General features: G+C 33.6%; 5 protein-coding genes across 5 annotated transcripts; 1 reads left to right on the forward strand and 4 right to left on the reverse strand.

Moving 5' to 3' along the window:
• Positions 1-224: 224 nt before the first annotated feature.
• On the forward strand, positions 225-743 carry LOC139890177 (uncharacterized). The gene has a single exon (XM_071873074.1). It carries the CDS (start codon positions 225-227, stop codon positions 741-743), a length of 519 nt encoding a protein of 172 aa, XP_071729175.1.
• A 5,444-nt stretch (positions 744-6,187) lies between these two features.
• LOC139893825 (putative HVA22-like protein g) lies at positions 6,188-9,219 on the reverse strand. Its single transcript, XM_071877014.1, has 7 exons — positions 8,979-9,219; positions 7,710-7,758; positions 7,513-7,611; positions 7,355-7,411; positions 7,211-7,274; positions 6,917-7,135; positions 6,188-6,737 (listed from the first exon to the last, which is right to left on the reverse strand). Exons 2-7 carry the CDS (start codon positions 7,739-7,741, stop codon positions 6,345-6,347), a joined length of 864 nt encoding a protein of 287 aa, XP_071733115.1. The 5' UTR covers positions 7,742-7,758; positions 8,979-9,219; the 3' UTR covers positions 6,188-6,344.
• A 7,353-nt stretch (positions 9,220-16,572) lies between these two features.
• On the reverse strand, positions 16,573-17,745 carry LOC139890178 (protein ALP1-like). The gene has a single exon (XM_071873075.1). The coding sequence runs from the start codon at positions 17,743-17,745 to the stop codon at positions 16,573-16,575; it is 1,173 nt and encodes a 390-aa protein (XP_071729176.1).
• A 2,510-nt stretch (positions 17,746-20,255) lies between these two features.
• On the reverse strand, positions 20,256-21,829 carry LOC139890179 (uncharacterized). The gene is made up of 3 exons (XM_071873076.1): positions 21,767-21,829; positions 21,324-21,419; positions 20,256-20,827 (listed from the first exon to the last, which is right to left on the reverse strand). The coding sequence occupies exons 1-3, from the start codon at positions 21,827-21,829 to the stop codon at positions 20,441-20,443; spliced, it is 546 nt and encodes a 181-aa protein (XP_071729177.1). The 3' UTR covers positions 20,256-20,440.
• Positions 21,830-22,199: 370 nt separating this feature from the next.
• Positions 22,200-24,010, reverse strand: LOC139890181 (uncharacterized). The gene is made up of 2 exons (XM_071873077.1): positions 23,986-24,010; positions 22,200-23,407 (listed from the first exon to the last, which is right to left on the reverse strand). Exon 2 carries the CDS (start codon positions 23,130-23,132, stop codon positions 22,200-22,202), a length of 933 nt encoding a protein of 310 aa, XP_071729178.1. The 5' UTR covers positions 23,133-23,407; positions 23,986-24,010.
• Positions 24,011-24,481: the final 471 nt, after the last annotated feature.

Raw genomic sequence — 24,481 nt, forward strand, 5'->3', positions numbered from 1 at the left:
CTTGACTCTTTATGTAACTTACTTGCAGCCTTTTCTTTCAGCGAAAACAGCGTAGACAAGTGGGTTTGGAGCATGGAGAAGAACGGTATGTTTACTGTCAAAGCACTCGCATCTGTGATTGACGAGCAGGCACTTGTATCTTTTACGTCTCCACAGCAAACATTGCTGAATAACCTCGTTCCAAAAAAAATTGAGATCTTTTCGTGAGATTACTAAAGAAAAGGATGCCGGTAAGAGTCGAACTTGATAAAAGGGTCATAGATTTACACAGTTTGCTTTGCCCCTTGTGTGACGATGATATCGAAACAGTCGAGCACTCTCTTATTTTCTGTACGCACACGCGGGAGATTTGGGAAAAAGTGTTCAATTGGTGGGGTTTGGGAAATTTTTCTTGCTACGACATTCAGCAGCTTCTAAGTGGCAGTGGACATGCCTCCTCATCGTGCTTTGGAAGGAAGATTTGGCAAGCTCTAAAGTGGATTTGCTCGTATTTGATATGGCAAAACCGGAATAACAAAGTGTTTCATGGTAACTCTTGGACCTCTCCGGTGGCGTTATGCGATATACAAATCAAGTCCTTCGGGTGGATCTCTTCTCGGGCAAAGGAAAAAACCTCGATTGGCTTACGTGGTTATCTAATCCCATCTCTTATATCAACTTGTAATGAATTCGTGTTTCGTGTTTCTGTTGTAGCTAGGCTTGTGTTTTTCTGTTTTAATTGTGCTGCTCCCTTAGCAGCCTAATTAGTCTCTAGTTAAGCTCTTGTGGTTTTGTTGTTGTGGGGTGTCCAAGCTTTGTAATGGTCCCCTAATGTCGTTGTACTTGTTTCGTGGTTAATTAATTCTTTGTTTTTCAAAAAAAAAAAATACATGATTATTAAGGATAAAGGAACGTGGTACTAACATAACATTGTAAGAAAACACTTGTAGTAAAGATTTTACAAATTATTATTTAAACTAATTTTTTTTTAAAAATTTATTATAAAATTTATAATCACAAAATTAATAATTTATAATCAACTGAAATTGATGATTCTTGTTATCATAGTTTAGGAAATGTGGTGGTCTTTGTTCGTCCTGGATCGGGTTCTAAAACCACGAATAATGGTAACCATAACGTGAAGGTGGATAAAGGTACTTTTTAGGTGATCGCGCTCACATGTTAATGATGGAGGAATGGCGCAACTATAATGGGGGCGTTTGTAGGGAATGATGACTGTGACGTGACATTTAATTTAGTTTTTTAAAATTATTTTTTTGGATTTTTTATTTAAACAGAATAAGTAAATATTAAACATAAAATAGTTAATAAATAAAAATTAACAAAGTACATAAAAATAAATAAAACATAAAATAAAATTAACATAGAATTGAAAAGTACATTAAATTAAATAAAATATAAAATTAAATTACCATTTAAAAACTACATTAATTAAAAGTAAACATAACTAGTAACTTAATCTAGGGATTGATCGTCTTTGTCGTTTTCATCTTCATCTATCATCGAAAGAGAAAATTTGAATTATATTCTTGAACTTTTTAGACCACTCTCAATCATGACGTAACTTCTTCCCAAAACTGACTGTCACATCAGCGTCACATCAGCACTTTCTTCCCATCACTAACCCAAGACTAACTGCTAACATCCATGACGTACTCAAAACTTGGTCACACATCTATTTTGTAATATTAAACTCTTTTTACATATTATTTATATTACTTTATACTTATTAATTAAAAAAAAAACACAAATACTAGCATTAAAAAACGATTACAAATCATAAGATAACATATAAAAAACCCGATTACAAGTTCCTAAAATAGAAAAAAAAACGATTACAAGTTCCTAAAACAGAAGAAAAAAACGATTACAAGTTCCTAAAATAGAAAAAAAAAACGATTACAAGTTCCTAAAAAAAAAAAAAAAACGATTACAAATTCCTAAAATTTAAAAAGCGATTTTAATCCGACCCGATCGTGTCATCAGGTGTCCCGAATCGATACTATTGTGCGGGTAGTGAGGATGAGGTCGGGTGCATAAAGTTCGAACCCATATACCAATACAATACAACTCTATTCTCTCGCATTTGAGTTTTACTCTCCCGACAATTCATGACATTCTTTTTCGGTTGTGATAAACTTGAATTTATCCGTTTCTGGATCACATTAAGCAAAATCTGATGCCTCGAAGTCAACATTTTCCCTTATATAGTCGAACAAACGCGTTGTGTCCGATAAGGTTATAACGAATGACTCGAACAATTTACATTGACCGTTGAGATACATTTTCTAGTCTTTGCTACATTTTCTAGTCTTTGCTTAATTCTCCCCCGTAGTAAACGTCTGTGGAAATAGAGCAATAAGCCATGAAGTTGAAGTTATGTTTGAGTGTTTGAATGTTAGAATGTTAGCAGTGTTTGAATGTTTGAAGTGAGGTTGGGAATATATATATATATATATATATATATATATATATATATATATATATATATATATATATATATATATATATATATATATTAGAATGTTTGTAGTGTTTGAATGTTAGAATGTTTGTAGTGTTTGAATGTTCGAAGTGAGGTTGGGAATATATATATATATATATATATATATATATATATATATATATATATATATATATATATATATATATATATATATATATATATATATATATATATAAATAATGGCTCTATTAATCGAGTTAATGGCAAGCGCCAATTTATTGGCGTCTTAACTGCCGCTTAGAGTCTAAATTGAACTTCAGACAGGTTTAAAACCTATGAAAATTTGATTTACCATTTTCATGGCGTCTCACACTTTTTGTTTTTCCTTTTTTTATAACCTACTTGTTGGACGGAGATCCACTCGGAAACAATCTCTATATCTATAGAAGATTGAGAGGAAGGTCTTTCTCTACTATTGGCGTGTTTTACTCTGAGTAGATAAATGACTTCTCTTTATTCTAGGATAGTGGAAGGGTTATCTACATCTTACCTCTCTCATACCCCACTCATGTGGGATTAAGTTGTGTTGTTGTTGTATATATATAGTAAAAAATAAAAATTACCGTTTGATTTTTAAATATGCAACGACCCGATTCAAATGTTCAACACCCGTACTCAAATATGTTGTGCAACAACTAAATGAAGGACTGAATGCTACGACGGTTGCGATGACTGGGTGCTAGTATCGGCGCCTTCATCGACGGGCTCCAACGGCGAGTCGTTGAGAGTGGTCTTAAGAACCCAATTTTGTAGCTTGTGAACGATTTTTTTTTCCTACTTTTTTAAACGATCAGTATCAGCATACATAATTTGGATCCCTTGCACAGCTTGTTGAAGGTAAGCGACATCTCTAAAAGCAACAAGAGAGAGACTTTTTTCGTTTGTCAAACTTTTCGAGTTTTTAGTCGACTTTGTTGAAAGGGATTTCGTACCCGCATCAGTTGAATTTGATCTTCTCGCGTTTTTTTTTTTTTTTTTTTTTTTTGCTTTGTCTCTTCCTTCTTTTCAATAGGGTCCAAACAACTCTTTTTCAATAGAGCGTACGTCACCCGAAAGATCATTCAGATCGGTATCATCATAACGTGAACCGTCATCGTCATCATCACCATCATCATCTCCCCCAACCGGTGGTGGTGCATACCACTTTGTATGCTTTTTCAACACTTCACAAGCATCGCTCATCTTAAAGTCTTTCAAAGTTTCATGTTTATAATTAAGCAACACTTCTTTCATTATGTCAGTATCATTCAGACCACTACGCCAATTGCGTCTCGTTTCATTGTAGACGCCATAGAATTCCTTGCAAGTTTTGTTCACAAAACGCCATTTTGTTGACAATTGACCAAACCACTAAACCTCAAACCCTAAACCGAGCTAAATTTTGAAAAAAAAGCTTCACATAAGATGAAAAAAACGATGAAAAAAATCTAATTAAAACATTACTCATGATGTATGTTATCATTTATTTTCTTCGAGCGTTTTTCCGCCAAACTAATAACATTCATCACAAAGTGTCTTTTCTAAATGTTCATATTTTCATGTGATCTTAATGTTTGAATTTTTTTTTCATAAAAACGAAAAAATAAAGATAAAAAATTTACTCCCCTTCCCTCAAAAAAGTGATTCCCTCTTGATGATGACCCTATATATATATATATATATATATATATATATATATATATATATAGACACACACACACACGAAATACATAGATATAAAAGTGTATACCGATGGTTTTTTTCTTATGAGATCATTTTTTCGATTAGACGTATCAGGTGCTTGAGTTTTCGGTTACGTTTGATGTTTTTGATCCGATTGATATAGATTTTGTTGACTCGTTTGGAATATATGTTGTTGCGGTTGAATTTGTTGGAGTAGAATTTGTTGTTGCTCCATGGTAAGCCGTTGATGTGGATAAAAGTGTTGAAAGTTTGGATATAATTGTGCGTTCGGGTTGGAAGAAGACGCACCGGGAGTGTCGTTGAGACGATTAGTAAACGAACTTGGTAAATCATATAAATCGTCATTATCGTTAGGGTTAGGAGGGTTAGCCATTTTTTTGATAGAAAGAAGATGAAAGAAAGATGAAGATGAAAAGGATTGAAGATGAAAATAGAAGACGAAGATGAAGTGAATTGGGATAATATTGGGACATATATAGATAACATAGATAGATAAATAAATAAATATTTTTTTTTAAACGTTCTCACACGCTCTCCAAACGGCTAGGTTGACCAGCCAATCAAACGTTCCCACGTCACCAACACCTTTGAATTTTTCAGCGTTTCACATTCACCAACGCCTCTGGACAAACGCATCATTTCTGGCGTTTGTGGGGCGTTTTTCTTGCAATGTGAGTGTGGGTTGTGCTACAAACGTAGGGGTGTTCATGGTTCGGGTAGAACCGAAAAAAACCGAGGACCGAGGAGGAACCGAACCGAAACCGAAATACCCGAGAATGTTTGGTCCGGTCCTTGGTCCATATATTTTGATTTTTTCGGGTTTCGGTCCGGTCCGGGTCATACCCGAAAAACCATGGTTTTGAACCGAACCGAATCAACCGATATACATGTACATAATCGTCTTCTCTAGATATATAACAACTCAATTCTATTGTAGAATTTGAACCAAATATAGATTCCTTAATATGTATAGTCGGTGGTCTAAAAATATTTATATATACATGTTTTCTTCATAGAATTATTTTCTCAATAAATTAACATATTATTTTCTTTGCTTCAATACTTGATTAAAAATTCTAAGGCTAGTATATATCTCCTCTTTTTTCAATATCACTGCGAATTACAGTCTACGATTTCTTAATAATATTCTACGGTTAGTATACATGTATCATGTATTCTTGTGTTTCTTGTTTTCTTTCTCATTCGATACATCTTGTTTAGAGTAGGTTTTGAATAATCAAAACTTGTACGTGATAACGATTATAAACAAGTATCATATTAATTATCGTGATATGATAACTATTGTAAACAAGAACCATTTTATTAGTTATTATCGTGATATAGTTTTTTGAAGTTTTGATTACTACTTTGATTTTAAACTTAGATTAGTTTAATTTATATGTTGAGTTTTTCATTTATGTATGTCATATATTGATAATTTTATGAAGTGAGTTGTAGATATGTGAACAAAAATAAAATAGTATAATATATATTATTTTTTTAAAAGGATATAAATGGGTCGGGTTTTTACCCGAACCGTTTGGACCAACGCTAGAATCGGACCGAACCAAACCATATCTTTATGGTCCGGTCCTCGGTTCCTATTTTCATAAAAATTCGGGTTTTGGTCCGGTCCGGTCCGGGTATGGACCATGCACAGCCCTAACAAACGCCGAGTTATCTATAGTCTAACGGGTAAAGTGAGACATCATTTGTTGGTTTGGGCGTTTGTGATGGCAGTGATATTATTGGTTTGGTGAGTGTCATTTGATTGTTGTGTATAGTTGGGAGGATCTGACCAATTCGAATGGAAAGGTCAGTTAGATCTGTTTGAGTTTGCATCACTTTGTAATCGCAACTAGACATATTTTGATTTTTGAAGTCTTATTATTGTATTGCTAATTAGTTGATCGATTGCATCATATGAACCAGTTGACCTACCCGGTTTCACTAATTATGTTTCACATGTAAAATAAGTAGGGTGCAAAACAATTTATAGGCAAAAGTAAAGATATAATGCGAAATAAACGACACATCAGTATCCATTAAACCAACTCAACTGCCAATATACAAGCATTTTGCAAACCAATACCCGTGAGTAATAGTTATCGTTATTCATTAACCCACACTTATGCAATCACTTTATCTCCCATGTTTACTGAATCGAGCTAGCTTTCCTCAGTCTAGCACGTGTAAGCCGAACAGGCTCATCCATAATACTTTCTTTAGGTGCAGGCGTTGGATTAACATTCAAAGACGACGAACGCTCGATCTTTGCAGTCTCTGTTTCAGTAGTGGTATCTTGTTTTGCTGTCTCGATTAGGTTTCGTAACGAGCTTGCTTTTTGCACTTTTGAGATAGTTGGCTTTGGAGACACTTGTGTAGGTCCTTCAGCGTCTGATTGGTCCATTTCATGAGAACTGGAACTTGATGACGAGGATAACGATGAGCTGGACACAGGAGACGGCGGTTCTTTATTGTCCTCGTGGATTGCAGTTTGTTTCTTGAGGTTAGGTACAGGTTGACGAACTTTTGCAGGTTGTTTTGGCTGTAGTGTCAAGTCATCATTTAATTCAATTAGCATCAATTATCAGTGGTAAAGATTATGAACACAATGATTGACCTTTCATAACTATGAAAAAAAACATATTACATAGCAAAAATGAACAAAATAGAATATGTATCATTACAATACATAAACTTGGCCATGAAATGATTTATTAATACCTGAGATTGAGGTTGAGGTTGAGGTTTCGGTGTTGATTGCGAGGCAACGTATTGAATAATATCAAGAGTTCTAGTTTGAGCATAGCTTGCAGCTCGTTGCCAATATGAAACCGCAACATCTGCAGCCATTGTCCTCAGCTCAGACAAATTACGGTCAATGTCTGTTTCGTGCTTTGAAATGTATGGCCTAAAGAAGGAATCGTAAACATACGCTGTACCCTGCAATAAATAGCTTATAACAGCTAAAATAAACATGTATGCTCAAGAGTTGAAATATAAAAAGAGAAGTTTTACCTTTGTTTTTGGATACCACAAGTAAATGTAAAATGCCAGCTTTGCTTCGCTGTACATCGGAACCCTTCACAAGTGAAGAACAAAACAGAAAATTTCAGAAAGGCGAAGCGAATGAAAGTTTAGATATCGATATTATGTTCATACCATGAAATAAACGTGTCACCAATCCGTTCGCTGACAGTTAATACAGCAACCAAGATCCTGAAAATCAATTTAAGGTTCTAAGCACAATGCTAACAAATTTATCACCTCGACATAAGTTATACGTCAATATGTGTGTGTGTGTGTGAGTGTGGTAATACCAATATTGGCACCAAAACCGAAGTTGCTCAATATCAGGCTTGTTCTTCTCAACAGATTTGAAGCACTCGTAGGCTGGATATGCATAACCGAACACCATCCTGCATGTAATTAGGTAAATAAGCAATTTTGTCATCAAAAAGGGTGAACTAATATTTCTTCCAACTGAAAAAAAAAATTGGGATCCTAATCAACATACACAAGCCCTCTGGCAAGAAAGGATCCAATCATCTTGTATGCTTGTTACTCTGTCAGAAACGATAAATAAAGTAGTATCATTAAAACGCATGATAAAGTTTGATACACTTCAAACCCGTCCAAAACAGTGAGATAGAGTAATATGCTTAATAAAAGTGCATCATTTCAGCAAGACATGAGAAAAAAAAATTCAGTCATGCAACAAGTTACAAATCATCAGATGAACGAAGGCCCTGATTACAAATTGAAATGAAACTTAGTCTGGCTAAGCTACCATCAACTATGCAAAATATATATGCGTTTATGAATTTCTCACAAAACGAAAACAATAAGCCAATAACTAATCAAAGCAAAAATCATTTTGACCTTAATAAAACACACAAAAAATATCGCAGCACATATCTTATATTTTAAATCCAGCCAAATACAAGAGCATTAAGTGCCTAAAACAAGTTAAAACAAAGTAACTCAAGCATACCATCCCCAAAATAAGCAAAAAGACACTCAAATACTCTCTCATAATTCTTCAATACTATGGAGTATGATCTATCTAATGACTACTGTACATGCTGAAAACAAGCCAAATCCTACACATTACACCAGATCAAAGTACAATATACGAAAAACATAAGCTAAATAACCTGAAAAAACGATAAACCAAAAACCACACAGTCACTAATAACGATTAGATAACAGACACATGTGCAATTTCTTCAAATCTACTCTAACATTTCACTTCCACATATAGAGAAACTGTAAGCTCAAACTAAGTAAAAAGGCATATATACTAATAAAAGTAACACTTCTCACATATATAATTATAATTATCCAACCATAAAAATTAAAAAGAAAATTAAAAGAAAAAATTATAGTTCCTATATTATTCAAAACCACAAAAGCATAATTAAAAAGTGCATTTTCAATTACTTAAAAATTGTCAACAATTTACCTAACTTGAAACAATTTAGATTCAAATATGCTAATATCTATATCTACAACATAATAATAAAAGCAATAAAGAAAAATAATAATTTAAAATTGAATTTAAATAAAAAATTATACTTCTAATTCAAACAGTAACAATCAAAACTAACATTTAGGAATCAGAAACGAATATATCGAGTCGCAATAAGCATAATAATCATAACAGCAATCAATCGATACACGAGCCAATTAACACATCGCGATAGCATCAGCGACAATGCGATCACTAAAATTATGAAACGAAATCGAGATAAATGTGCTTAAATATAAGTCATCATATATTTACCTTAGGGTTTACTGATTATGGTGAAGAGAATAAAATAACAACAATATAATAAATGAGCAAAATTAGAGTGTTTTAAGTAACAATGAAGTGAAGATATTGGTGTTTAAGTGATGATGTGGATTAGGAACAATAGACACCGGAAAAAGAGAAAAGAAACGGCGCCGACGTTACGTGACGGCGAACCGTTGCGACGTTTGATGAAGAGGAAATGATCTTTTGATTAATTTGAAAATTATTCTTTTTTTTTTATTAATATTATATTTCTCCCCTTCTTGTGTTTGTCTCACTGTTTGGGCTTTTAAGAAATGATTTGGACTTCGGAGTGTAATTTTTTGAAATAAATATAGAATTGTTGAACCAATTAAAACCTAATGTTTAATCTATTTATTAAAGTATTGTTACAGTTGTTGAATTTACATTATTGAAAATAAATATTGAACTGTCTTATGTCAATTGTGCCATATGTTTTTCAGTTTTTGTAACAAAAGTTGTTTAAAATTTTGTGTAACGAAAACATAGTATTTCTTTCGTATTTTATTGTAATTATTTGTAATTATTATATTATAAATTATAAATTGTAAATTAGCTTGTGTAATCACCTCAATTTATGAAATTTAGCATAATCCGTAAGGTCACGAGCAGTGGCGGAAATAGCATAGGGAAAGGGGGCACATGGCCCCAGTCGATTTGCAATTTTTAGTATAAAATTTTTTGATTTTTCGATTTTGTTCCCGGTAGATTTTTTTTGCCCCAAAACCTCCATATTTTGCCCCAAAACCTCTTTATTTTACCCCAAAACATTCATATTTTGCCCCAAAACTTTCATATTTTGCTCAAACATCACCATATTTTTCCCCAAAACCTCCGTATTTTACCCAAAAAAGTTGTTACGCTTAAAAAAACTTTTCGCCTCCGATGAAATTTTTTTCTGTTTTCGCCACTGGTCGCAAGATGTTGAAACATATCTTATTATCTAGACTACATGGTAGATGGATGCACACCAAACATCCACATTCTACGATGGGAAATTCACAAATGTTAGTGGATGTTGAAAAATAGATTTATGAACAGATACAAAGTTACAAACACTGTGAATTATTATTTGAGATGGGCTGATAAGCTAATTCTGTTGTGTTTTATGGGCCAAATTCATGTTGCAAGGCCCACTAATAATAAGAATAAGAAACTATATTAAAGGAGGTTTGGTGTACATGTAACATGTATTCCGTATTCGTCTCATGTACTCTGCGTTGCTACCAAAAAATAAAATAAAAAATGCTTTGGGTTTTGTAAAGGACTTCCTCATTTCCCATTTTAAAAAACGAAATTTCATCTTGCTGTTTTAGACAATTATATAAAATGGAACTCTTTGGCCCTTCAAATCGAGCTTTCTTCCACTTCAAATGAAAATATATCATTTATTATACCATGTTCAAGGTAGATAAACATCCATCAACTAAGGTTACGAATATGAGATTATTAAGTTGTGGTTAATAATCAAGTTTAGAGTCTTAAGGTGCATATATACCAAAGTGTAAAAATGTGAATATTTTCACTCAGATATATGTAGCTTAATCCCGACTATTTTCAACATTTTCTTTGTTGTTCCCAAGATATATTGATAGTGAATTTGTAGCTGAGATTCTTTATAAGAATATCAAGACGCCAACTACTATGTCTTAGTTAAACATAAAATGATGATGACTATAATTTATAACTATCAACAATTGGCACATGTACATTGAGTCACATAATTAAGGGTATTTTTGATATCAATTCCCATTTAGGTGTTGACTATCAATTCAGAACTCTTAACATACAACCATACATACATACATGTGAACCTGCCTTTGATGACTAATATTTTGCTAAGTTTTAGTGGTCCATATTTTTCTTCTAAAAAATCTTCTTAAATGAAACAAGACTTGGAAGAAGAAAGGAAAGAGATGGCTATTGAGTTTGTCTGTTTCGATAAGTGTTATATTATACGCAACATTGAGACGCAATGTTTTTTTTTTTTTGGGTAAGCGAGGAAACCCTCCTATGAACGAGCACATTGGCTCCCCCATAGAAGGTAAAACCTCGGGTAATCAAGCCCCCCATGTTTAGCTTTGATAATGTACATCCATATCATGTAAAAATGTTGCGTGTTTATAAATGCTCAATTGTTGTTCATACAATTATTGACATTCATACATGTCATGCATTGTGTATTTACTCTACGTTTCTTAAGGTTGAGTATCATCTCATAGGCTGTATTCTCGAGTTTTGTATTAAGCGGAAAGGAGAGGGGAGGGACGGATAAAACACTAATCAATGATTCTTGAGTTTTTTTAAGAAAAGAAAAGAGAAGAGAGGAATGGGTTTGGAAGGAGAATAAAAAGCCTTTTTTCCTAAATTGCTATCATCCCATTTTTGGGATGATTACAAGAGAAAACAAAATTTACCAATATACGAAAGTTGCAGTTAGGTAATATAACCATCTAAAAAATTTATGAAATACTATACGTATTAATTAAGCCTATGGAGTTTAACTAGTACCCGTAATATGTACCTGTATATATAAAGAAATTATATGATAACTAATAATAATATTGCATTATATATAATATAATATAATATAATATTTAATATATATTAATAAATTAAAAATAATATAGTTATAATTATAAAAATTAACACTAATACTAATAATTATTAATAAGTAATTGGTTTCTTTTCTTTTCTGCTACTTCCCTTCCAACTCGAGAATACACCTAACATATATTATATTACATTCTTTTCCATCATTATTCTCTCCTTCACATTCCATCCCACTCCTTTCCGCTTAAAAAAAACTCGAGAACACAGCGTAAGATGGTCTATTATTCATATTTAGGTCATGTTTGGCAAGGAGCTTTTAAGAGTTTTTAGCTTTTGATAAAAAGCTCATATTCAGGAAAAAGCTTGGTTTGGTTACAAAAGTTTAGAGTTTTTTGTGAGATGAAAAAGCACCTATGTGAAACGCTAGATGAGGAAGCGTTTAAATTGGAAAAGAGCTTTTTTACTATTTGAATTGCGTAAATATCCATATGACTAACCATAAATCGTCCCTTAGTTGGCGATTTGTCAATATACGTATACTCGTATAACTCGATTTGTCAAGTTTAATAAAGTGGCTTAAGCATTTGAGTTGATGATTAAGAATTTGTCGCATAATGCGCAATTCACCCGGTACCAAGTCTCGCGCTCGGGGGCTTGATTATCCGAGGTTTTACCTTCTATGTGGGAGCCAATTTACTCGTTCACGAGAGGGTTTCCTCGCTTAAAAAAAAAAACGATTAAGAATTTGTTTCTATTCATACATCACTAAACATAATTAACTTAATTAAAGAATTAATACCTTAAAACTAGTTTGTCAATTTGTCAATATACTTATATACATATACTCGTATAACTTAATATTATAATTATATTGTATTTGTATGAAAAAGAAATTATTAAACTGCAAAATCAATCTGAAACATGTATTATACGACGGCGTTTTACGGATTTATTGTATCAAGTACTTTCGTTGGAGAGTGACACTTGTTTTGTCTTTTACAAAGTAGTAGCGTGCATTGATAGTTGTACATTTTTAGTTAGTCCGACAGTACATGTGATTTACGTCTATGGCTGAGGTACGTCCTTAGAGCACCAAGAGTCGAGTGGATTTTTCACCGTTATACCGATTTAACGGTGGGGATGGTGGCCAACACCACTCCGCCCCGCCGTTAAACCACCATTAAATGCATTTAACGTTGGCCAGCGTTAGCTGGGCAACGGTGATTGCTTGATGCCGTTACTTATATTTTTTTTTTCTTTTTCTTTCTTTTTTTCTTTTGTTATTTGATGCTGTTGCTGCTGTAATTTTTTTGCTTTCCCTTTTCTTTTATGGTTGCAGGTAGGTTTATATGATGAAGAAGAGTTGCAGGTTTATATGATGAAGAAGGTTTATGTGATGAAGAAGATAAGAAGTAAAAAGAGGTGAAAATTATAAATGGGTTTAGGGTTTTTTCAATTGGGCCTGATTTTATATTTTAATTGAGTCAAATATGGGCCAAATAATATATAATAATTAGACTAGAATTGTTTGGTAAAAAATGACGAATTCTTTTATATGTTATATATTTCTGATTTTAAAAATAATTAATTAATAAATAAATAATCAATAAAAAAATAAAATTACAACTGATTTAACACTGAGATTTAACACTGAACCATTTTCCATGTTTTGGCCTCAGTGTTAAATCCAGTGTTAAATTTAACACCGAACGACTCCCTATGCTCTTAGTCCTTTGGTTTAGCCTTATTTCACGGATTGGGCTATTAATGGGCCCATTTTACACATTTATTATACTTTCCAATTTGTCTTTCATATTGCGATTGCAATCATTTTTATTCCAAAATTTAGTATATTTATTTTGTAACATCAAAATAAACAATCCATTTTCGAAGATTATTAATGATATCTATTTATAAGTCACTAGTTTTTTGTGTGGTGAATTTGTCATATTCAACACATTCTTAATGGAATTTACAAAACGTTACTGATATTTACAGTAAAGATTATGATAAATACGGATTATCAGTAAAGCCATTAAGAACGAATAAATACAAAAGGTTACTGATATTTAACTACTTATAAAGCCCACAAATTAAAGAGAACGAATAAAAGTTTTGGACTTTTGTTTCAGTGTCTTAATCAGTTCTAAAGTTATAAGTGGTTAAAAATTTGAATTATAAGACAAAAAGCTAAAACTATGCCCCGTTGATATTTAAAATTTAAGATTGTAGGGCACATTTTTTCTGTTTTATGTACTCTCAAGTTATAGTTGGCGATATTCTAACTAAATAATTTTTTTTTTTGAACGGCAAGCTTGAATCAGCGTATCATTTATTTCAACGACACTCATCATTTGCACACACACACACGCGTTCGGGAGGAAACCCGAATTGCATTACAGGAACCTGATCCTTTAACCATTCCGAGGGGCAGGCGGACCGCGTTTGAATCCTGAATGGATCCGGGAGAAAACCCCCTGGGGTCAATCTGGATATCCATATTTCAGGCAGATTAATTATTAGGATGGGCAGAGCGAGGCTCGAACCCATGACCTAACCCCCAGTCCCAACACACAAGGTGAGGGGATGCCGTTGAAGCAATGCTTCATTGGCTAACTAAATAATATGCTTTTTTTTTTTTTTTTTTCAAACGGCGTACTCCAAGTTGGATCTCACTTCATACCCCTCAAGTTAAGGTTTTGGTTGCAAATAATCTGATTTGTTGTGATGAATCATGAGTTTTTTGCGAGTAAAATATAAAACACTTTCGCTTTTAATCTCGAGTTTTGATGTTTTGTTTATTTCTTTTGTGCTTTTGTATATATTTGTCACATATATATTATTTGTGAGGACACTCATAATGAAATGAATGGATCGGAGTTTCCAATTGGGCAATTCATGTCAACAAAATTAACCAAATATAACGAATGATCCAAAAAAAATATATGTTACACAATTTGACAATAAAAATACTATAAGTATTACTGATGCAAGAGAATGACTTTATAGTTCAATTTGAAATAGAAAAGGACTACGACTTCAAAAAATGTGAAATTGGAATAATATTGTCCAACTTATTAACGATTGTTAGTCAAATTTCGTTAAATATTCACATGTACTTGACATGTGAAGGACAAAATTATATGGTTGGTCCCAGTCTTCTTCTTTCTTGCTCGATTATTCACCTACATAAACTCTAATATATATAACTAAGTTCACCATCAAAATTCAAAATCTAAATTTAAATTAAAAGCATATACAGACCAAGTTTATGTTTATGTTTATGTTACTTTATCGATCTCTGTAAGCTACGTAGTATAATATAAAGCTGTTATGAGAAAAAATCGTTGGTAAAATTCAAGGTACCTCTACCATCGGAATTTAAGGTGCCACCATCTTCGTCGATATCCGGTCATCACTAGTTTCGATTTCACTCCGGTAGACAACAACGATATTTAGGACCACTAAAATCAAGTCACGTTTTCAGATCAGGCTTGGGGGTTCCGAATTTCAGATAACATGAAAGTGGTGGCGGTTTAACGAAGCCACTGTCGGAGTTTCGAATTAAGTCACGTTTTTGCTGATGGTGATGGTTGTAGTCGGAGTTGTAGGGCCGTCATTTGAGTTGCAAGTTTGTGAATTGTTTTAGTCACTTGATATTCTAAAGTGAAATCTTGAATAATTGTGGTAAATTTGTTAATTTGTTTAGAGAAACCTTGTCAAATTTTGAATAGTTGTAAATTCTGAAGAGCGGTGAAGCAGGTATAGTGTTTAATTTTGATTTTTAACAGTGATGAGAAAAAATAAATTGGAGGTGAAGAAGGGAAGAAGTTGAAGACAAGGTTCAGGGATCAATCGTGTAATTTTCTCCCTCACATGCCATGCACATGTAAGTATTTTACACAATTTGACTAACGGTCTTTACTGGGATGGAAAATATTACTTCCATTTTACGTTTTTTGAAATCATAGTCCTTTTCTGTTTTAAAATGAAGTATAGAGTCTTTTTCTTGCATCAGTAAAACCAGTGTTATCTTTATTGACAAATTTTGTTACTTATGTTACATTTTTGGACCATTTACCCACCCAAATAATGTTTAAGTTTATGATCAAACTAATTTACACTTGAGGTTAGTGTTGAAAAGGAACACGAACCTTTTAGAATAGGTTACCTCTAGTTTACACCGTAGTGCAACCAGTAGCGGAAGATAATAGAACCCAAAGGGGGTATCCGCTCCACATAAAGGAACACGAACCTTTTAGAATAGGTTACCTCTAGTTTACACCGTAATGCAACCAGTAGCGGAAGATAATAGAACCCAAAGGGGGTATCCGCTCCACATGGATTTAAAGGGGGGAAAATTTACACTAAATTTTTTTTCCTAAAAAATAAGGTTTTTTTAGTGTTTACCCTTGCTGGTAATGAAAAATTTATTAAACTTTTACATCCGCCCCATCTGTATCCGGGTTAAGTTCCGCCACTGAGTGAAACGAGGTTAACCACCCCCAACAACTTGAATTTCATTAGTGTAACGTTCTATGGATTGGTTGTTGATTAGACAGTGCAAAACACTCGAGAAAGTTTGGTTGCAAAGTTTAGTTGTAGGTTCCTATAACTCTATGAGTAATAAGACAACTACATTTTTCCTTAGAGCACGAGGTGCCCGTGGTCCTCTTCAGTGCCCATTTTCAGTGTCCATTTTGGACACTGAGATTGACTGACTTGTTGTTGGGTGCTGGTGTCCACAGTGTCCATTTCAGTATCCATTTTCAGTGTCCCTTTTTTTATAAATTTATTTTGTATATTTTTTCATTTTGTAAATATTAAAAAAACTTCAAATATTAATAAAAAAAAATACATATTTTAACAAAACCTTACATTAATAAAAAAAACATTACATTTATTCTTGAAATATTGAAAACGATTAATTGAATTCTCGAAGAGCCCATAAATGTTCAACCAAATCCGATCGTAAGCCTTCGTGCACTTCTCTATCACGTAGCTCCCTTGTTCATCTAGCACGAGCGTCACACCTTTCGATCCAAGTACGTTGTATGTGTTGAGGCGGCTCATAAACCCAATCATTCTCGGCAAGGTTGTAATCATTGTCTTCAATAATGATGTTATGTTGTATGATGCACGTATACATAAGCCGTCTCATTTGATTCCTCGCGTATGCCCTTGCGGGTTGTTGTAGAATATGCCAACGACCCTGTAAAATCCCAAAAGTTCTTTCCACATCTTTGCGAGCAGCAGCTTGTTGCCTTGAAAAGTAAGTGCGTTTTTCATCAACGGCACTTGAAAATCCCTTCACAAATGAAGCCCATGTTGGATAAATCTCGTCGGCTAAATAATACCCTCTTTTGTATTCCACGCCATTCGCAATAAAAGGGACGTCGGGCATATCTTCATTGAGCATTGAGTTGAACAAATCACTAGTGTTTAAAACATTTAAGTCGTTGTTTGAACCCGCCACACCAAAGTACGCATGCCAAATCCAATTATCATACGACGCGACGGCTTCGAGCATAATAGTTGGGTGACTGTGATCGCCTCGCATATATTGGCCTCTCCACGCAACTGAACATTTTGCCCATGCCCAATGCATACAATCAATGCTACCCAACATGCCCGGGAGGCCATGAATCCTTTCATGGGCTTCATATAAACGCTGAATGTCATGCGAAGACGGCTCTCTTAAGTAGTCACTATTATACAAGTCAATAATGCACATAGTAAAGTTTAGCAAAGATTCACGCCCAACTCGTTCACTCATTTGCAAATACTCGTCTAAAGCATCCGGTGTATAGCCGTATGCTAGCTGACGGAGTGCGGCGGTGATTTTTAAATGTGGAATAATACTCCACATACCTCGAGAATCTTGCCTTCGATGAAACCATATAAAATGGGAAGGCAATGGATTGACATCATAGCTGAGTATATCGTTCATCACTCGAAGAAAAACACGGCGACGCATCCGAAAACGACGTTTGAATTGATCTTCCGTATATTTGCAGCCCTCATTAAAATAATCGTCCATCAAACGATTATGAGCATCATAATGATCACGACGAACGTAACGACGAGAATTAACACCATCGTCCGAAGAATCATCAACTTGATCAAGTAAATTGAGCGTATAATTTGTGTAATCATCGTGCGAACTACTCGAACATGAAGACATTTTTTCTAAATTAAAAGAGGTATTTTTTTTTTTTTTTTTGTATTAGAGTAGGTTTGTATGAAAAGAAATGTGAGTCGGAATGAAATGAAATGTATAGTATTTATAAAATAAAAAAAAAAAATACAACCGTTTGAATCAACGGATATATACACAAAATCCAACACACAACGGCTAGTTTATACACCGTCTATGGCTCGAAATCGAAGATAGACGCCGAAAATCGATGCTGGCGACGGTGACGCGGTGTCGGGCGACGGCGGGCCGGCGTCGAAATTGGGAGGACGGCGACATAGTGGACGGGGGACACCTCGTGCTCTTAGTGTTTTATTCAATAAATATTTCGTTAATAGCCCCTGAAAATTATCCAAGTTCACTTTTTAACTCCCTTATGTTTTAAATGTTAGCATTTTAAGTTCTAACTTAATATAGAAATGAATGAACTAACAAAATTTCATTTTTTTAAGGGAGAGATGAACTAACATTTGTTAATTTCATTTTTTTAAGGGAGAGATGAACTAACATTTGTTTGATATATTTCATAGCACAAATTTGAGAGAAAACACACACACACACACATTTAGTATATACAATTTAAATGGTTCTTTCTAACATTGTAAATAATACGGAGTAGCTCAGATTATAATTCATACACTTAATTTCTTAAGTCATTCAAGTATAATATTATTATAATATTTTAAATACGACATTAGTAATTAACCTTCCTTTTTTAAAGAACAAGGGAAAACATCATATTATGCACTTATAACTGGAATTTGTCTCCGGAGTTAAGCATATCTTAATCTTTTCTTCCATGGTATTAAAGATATAGAAGTATAGAACCGGCTTTTCTGATGGTTAGTTGGGTTAGATACTTAATATTTTCGTCTTAATTAGAGTGTTCCCAACCATGACAGCATTTTCTCCAGGACTAGCCAACCATTCAGCGCCACATCATCACTTACATCCCACTTCCTTCTCAGAACTAAACCCAGGACTAAACACTCCTAACAATGATACTTCTCCTTCCATTTTTTTTTTCCTTTTTCCTTTTTTTTTATATATTACAATTATTTTTATATTTCTTTTATCATTAATACTCCTTATTATTAATAATTAATTAATATATCATAATTATAATATAATAATAATAATTATTATTATAACTTGATATAATTTGTGGCTCAAAATACACCTCCTTCTCTTTCACTCACCTTCTTCTTCATTTTTCTCTTCATAAACAGCACTCCTTCTCTCTAAATTGCAAAATACACCATTTTTCTCCATTTTAGAAGAAATAAAAAAAAAAACAAAAAAAAACCCCTCAAGATCCGTCCACAAATGTGACTGAAATGGACGAGTGGAGAGACGAAGACCCTGGGCGAGATCGTGGGTGGCACCTGGGCGGGGTTCTTGCCATCGGCGCCCACCTAGGCGGCCTTGTGGGCGGGGGCTGGACGTGCCGTTGGGACCGCTCTTAGAGGTTTAAAAGAAACATGGTAATCTATCATTTTGTTTTTCCGCCCCATTAACTAGGAAATATATACATTTAAAAGATATGATATATAAATATAAATATTTAAATATATAAAATACAATATATCATCTTGGATATATAATACATCAAAAACAATAAATATGACGAATCATTGTCACGATTTACCAGTGTTGTTAAAATACTACTCCGTAATTGTTAAAATAATAAGTTACACTGTGTTATCCCCGGGTTTTAAATAAATTGCTACTATAATTATAATTTAATAATTCAAAACAATATACCATAAGTTGCACGTTCAAAAACCTTGGTTCCAACAATAGTGATGTTGAAAGGAAGTGGTAGTCAAAGTTAGCTTTATGCCTATGTAATTGAGCTTTCTATATATGTCATTACGGTTAAACTAGACAAGTTATCAATATAACTTATAGAATACACACATGTAGTTACGTACATTGTAAAATGTACCACAAATATTGGCACATATCACTACTGGAAAAACCCCAATTGGGGACAACAAAATTTTGTTTTTAGGGACGACATGTCGTCCTCAATAATCTTGCGGGACGACATGTCGTCCCCATAAAGTCGTCCCCAGTGTTCTGTCGCGAAAAGTTTTTCGGGACGACTGATTTTTTTTTAGGGACGACGGTGGGACCCACTTTGACTTTTCAATTGTTAATCTTGTCCATTTTTTGGGGACGACTTTTAGGGACGGCATGTCGTCCCTAAAGAAATAATATTAAAAAAATCATTTTTCCAACGAATTAATAATTATAATATTTTTAATCTAATTGGGACGACTCTTTAGGGACGACATGTCGTCTCTAAAAAAATAATATTAAAATATCCTATTTTCATTCTAAATAATAATAATAATATTAAAATGTAATTGGGGACGACAAAAGGGTACAACATGTCGTCCCCAATAAGCTGTTATCGTTTTTGGGCCGATTAAAAACTGCTTTTCCAGCCGTAAAAACGGCACATTTAAACCAAATCAAAACCTGTTGCACAAAACACAATATATTTCACAAACACAAGCTCAACATTAATTAAAACATGTCCGAAACATTATCCAACCGTTACAAACTTAATCCGAATACTAAAAGATTACAATCCGACACAAAGTTTACAACCTTAAAACATTATCCAAAGTTTACAAACTTAAACCAAATCCGAATAGCAAACAAACTTACAAACTTACCTTGCTTCATCTTCATTTTCTTCATCACTTTCGCTTTGAGACGCACCACTTTCTTCCATGTCTTCATCGTCATCACCTTCGTCTTCACCTTCGGTTTCTTGAGTTTGATTGGGGGTTGGGAAAAAAGATTGCCATTGGGGCGGGATTGCCATATTGTTAAAGGCAAAAGTATCGTATACCGCTTCCTTTAGCAATGGGTTTTCGGAACCCGGTGGTGGTGGTCGTCTTGTTTGACAAGTTGATGATGAAGATGATGTACTAGCCGATCCGGGTAACGTTTTACCCACTCCGCGACGGTACCCGCGACGTTTGCCTAAAACTTCCAACATAATGACTTCATCACTCCTTTCCGGATATTTTTCTTTTAATTTCAACATTTTTTCCTACATAGTTAACAAATATTATTATTAGTATTATCATATAACAATACGACAACCCATATTCACCATTTGACCCATATACACATATACATATACTTATATTGACCCATATTGACTAAATGACTCAATTGGGGACGATTTTAATCCACATTGACCCCAATTGACCATTTGACCCATATTGACCATTTGACCCGTATATACATATACATATACTTATATTGACCCATATTGACTAATTGACTCAATTTAACCCAATTTTAACCCATATTGACCATTTGGCCCACATATACATATACATATACTTATATTGACCAATTGACTTCATTTAAATCAATTTTAACCCATATTGACCAATTGACTAAATTTAACCCAATTTTAACCCAATTGACTTTTGTTGACTTCGTTTGACTTATATATATATATATATATATATATATATATATATATATATATATATATATATATATATATATATATATATATATATATAAGTACTTACGTGGTTCACCCTAGCTTTATCCCCACTCCATCCACCTTTCTTAAAAGTGTGGTTGTTCTTGAAGTTTTCGATAAGACTCGGAGGATCCAGAGAGGCCTGCAAACACATATTATAACCGTAGTAGCAAGTATATCTAACAAGCATGGCAATCATAATATAACATGCTACTCTATACTATATACTCCAGTTAGTCCCACTCACCGATTCCGGCAATACTCAGTAGTCTAATATCACTGAGTCTTCTCCTCGTCTGTATCACCTGAGAACAATACTCACAAGTTAGTAAATCATATTTCAATTACTAACATATATCACAATATTCAAAATCACTTGTATAATATATATATATATATATATATATATATATATATATATATATATATATATATTGTAACACACTTCATATCAAATGGGCGGGTCAAAGTCAAAATGGGCAAACACACCTCGCACGAATCAAAAATACCTAAATACGGGTCTTTGGGACAATTATGACCCAAATGGGTCATAATTTCCCACTTTTAACCAAAATAAGTCCAAGCCCCAAATTTAAAATATCCAAACATGTGCATGTATTTACTACACCCACGGGAACATCTAATAATCAATTAATAATCATTTTGACACAATTAGTCCAAATGGGTCAACGGGGTCAAAATGGCCGATTCACACATATTTGCATACACATATACTCTTATATATATGTGTGTTAATATTTTAATATATATACCCATATATACACATCAATATATATCAATCTATATATACACTTATACATGCACATATGTACACACACTTTGTCCGAAAAAGCGTGTCTCACAAATTACACAATATACACTAAATACGACACAATCATATAAAACAATCACACTTAAATATTTAAAGACCCAAATCAAAATCTGGATATCTTTGGTCGATTTCTTTCCACGCTCGACCATCTACCGGATGACGCATCTTACCCTCTTCCTTGCATTGTCCAGTAACATGCCAAGTCATATACTTTGCAGTGTGTCTGGAACTATACAAACGTTTAAGTCTGGGAGTTATAGGAAAATAACGCAAAACTTTATTAGCAACTTTCTTGCCCGTTGTGCGTTCCGCTTTCCATCTACTCTCCTCACATATTGGACAATTATCCAAATCTTTGTATTCCTTATAAAACAAACAACAATCATTCTTACAAGCATGTATCGCCTCATACCCTAAACCGATCTTTTTCATCCACTTCTTAGTTTCGTAATATGATTTTGGAATTGTGTTATCTGGGGGATGTGATTGTATGAGCAATTCTAACAATTGGTCAAATGCAGTATTCGTCCATCTGTTCAAGACCTTAAGGTGTGTTAACTTGGCTAAAAACTCTAATGAGGACAGCCTGGAACCAGGATATAGCTCGGTTTGGGTGGCGTCAATTAAATCCTCCAGACCTGCACTCGGAGTTTCGATCGTGTCATTCATAGTCTCATCGTCATTCGATCCTTCCTCGGTGAATTCTAAAATCGTTTCCCCTTGAACATCGTGCAAGAAATTTCTAAGGGGATCTGGTGTGTTGTGTACTACTGGCGGCGGTGGTAATTCTTCACCGTGATGCCGCCAAATCTTATAAGAAGGTTCAAACCCATTGCGTATAATATGTTGGTAAATTTCACGAGGTGTATGTCTTCTCGTATTACCACACGTAATACACGGGCACTGACATTTACCAATATCATTTAAATGGTTTTCACACCTCGCAATAAACGCGTTAAGACCAGTAAGAAACTCACTACTAACTCGATTTCGTAATCCAATCCAATTCTTATCAATCGTCATATAAACTACACAAATCAAGTGAACTTCATCATTTTCACGTTAAGACCAATAAGCATATTCATGTTAACAATTTACTGAGTTAATAAAATTAATAATCTAATATCCATCATGTATTTGTTTCATACTCCGTTCTACGTATTCTAATTTTGGAAATGATAAAAGATAATTGTGTAGGGTTGATAGCGAGTATCTTTCAAAACATAAAGGAGGAGTTGAGTTCAAAGTATAAACTTAAAGTACACAAGTACACCTACTTCTTCTCTGATTATTCTCCCCTGCATCACCATTATATATATATTACATAACAGATATATATTATTATTATTGGTGGAACTAATTATTATTATTATTATTATTATTATTATTATTATTATTAAAACTCTAATTGTTGTAATATATTAGTACTACTGTAGTGCAAGTTGGTTTAATGTGGGACAAAGTTTTGTCCAATTTTCTTAATAAGATACCAACGTGTAAGTTTTATTGTAAACGTTATGTTATTCATAATTCATGCATGTATGAATGAACATTCGTGATGAAGTGCCAACATACACAATTTCTGTCTTTCAGATTTTCGTATTTGTCTACAATCTACAAGTAACTATCACTTGTACCACTTCCTAACAAATAACCATCATATGAGAAATGATAAATCCACAATTGAAATTGAATATATAGTAAATAAAAAATTAAAGTAAAAAAACAACTAGTAATATTAATAATAATAATTTTTGACGGATCGTTAATAAAAAAATAAATAAAAATGGACAACCATATAGTATGATAGTGTGTGACGCAATACTTATACTAGAAAATAATATTACTAGTTGAATTCAACCTTTTTTCGTTTGACCTTTAGTGGCGCTGGTGCGCCACAAAAGGCGCCACAAATGTCATCCCCAAAAGTTTTTAGAGACGACGTGTCGTCCCCAAAAAATAGCACGAAATTTTCCCACCTTTGGAGCCAAATATTTCTGCGCCAAAAAAACAATTAAATATAATTCTTTTTTTGGGGACGACATTTAGGGACGACATGTCGTCCCCAAAAGTTTGGCGGGATTTTTTTTGCTTTTTGGAGCCAGTTTTTTACCAAAAAAATAAATGAAAAATGGTAATTTCTTTGGGGACGACATGTCGTCCCTAAATGTCGTCCCCAAAAAACTGGTCAAACGTCTCAGAAAAAGCTGGCCCATTTTTTGTCGTTTTCCTTATTTTTGGGGACGACATTATGTCGTCCCGAAAAAGGTCGTCCCCAATTTATACTTTTCTAGTAGTGTATTGGCTTGTTTAACATGTTTACTATCTGCCAAAGTGTGTCTATAACTTGGTTGGACCACTAAAAAAACCTT

Source organism: Rutidosis leptorrhynchoides, chromosome 2, assembly GCF_046630445.1.
Source record: "Rutidosis leptorrhynchoides isolate AG116_Rl617_1_P2 chromosome 2, CSIRO_AGI_Rlap_v1, whole genome shotgun sequence".
NCBI classification, from domain to species: Eukaryota; Viridiplantae; Streptophyta; class Magnoliopsida; order Asterales; family Asteraceae; genus Rutidosis; species Rutidosis leptorrhynchoides.

What these genes read in the sequence shown, in the direction of transcription:
- LOC139890177 (XM_071873074.1), top strand. Translation starts at nt 225, where the DNA reads ATGCCGGTAAGAGTCGAACTTGATAAAAGGGTCATAGATTTACACAGT.
- LOC139893825 (XM_071877014.1), bottom strand. Translation starts at nt 7,741, where the DNA reads ATGATTGGATCCTTTCTTGCCAGAGGGCTTGT. An exon ending in TTTCTTGCCAGAGGGCTTGT is followed by an intron (nt 7,612 to 7,709) that starts GTATGTTGATTA and finishes AATTACATGCAG; the next exon opens with GATGGTGTTCGGTTATGCAT. An exon ending in TGTGGTATCCAAAAACAAAG is followed by an intron (nt 7,136 to 7,210) that starts GTAAAACTTCTC and finishes TATTTATTGCAG; the next exon opens with GGTACAGCGTATGTTTACGA.
- LOC139890179 (XM_071873076.1), bottom strand. Translation starts at nt 21,829, where the DNA reads ATGACCCATTTGGGTCATAATTGTCCCAAAGACCCGTATTTAGGTATT. An exon ending in GTATTTTTGATTCGTGCGAG is followed by an intron (nt 21,420 to 21,766) that starts GTGTGTTTGCCC and finishes ATGTGTTTGCAG; the next exon opens with GCCTCTCTGGATCCTCCGAG. An exon ending in ATAAAGCTAGGGTGAACCAC is followed by an intron (nt 20,828 to 21,323) that starts GTAAGTACTTAT and finishes TTAACTATGTAG; the next exon opens with GAAAAAATGTTGAAATTAAA.
- LOC139890178 (XM_071873075.1), bottom strand. Translation starts at nt 17,745, where the DNA reads ATGTCTTCATGTTCGAGTAGTTCGCACGATGATTACACAAATTATACG.
- LOC139890181 (XM_071873077.1), bottom strand. Translation starts at nt 23,132, where the DNA reads ATGACGATTGATAAGAATTGGATTGGATTACGAAATCGAGTTAGTAGT.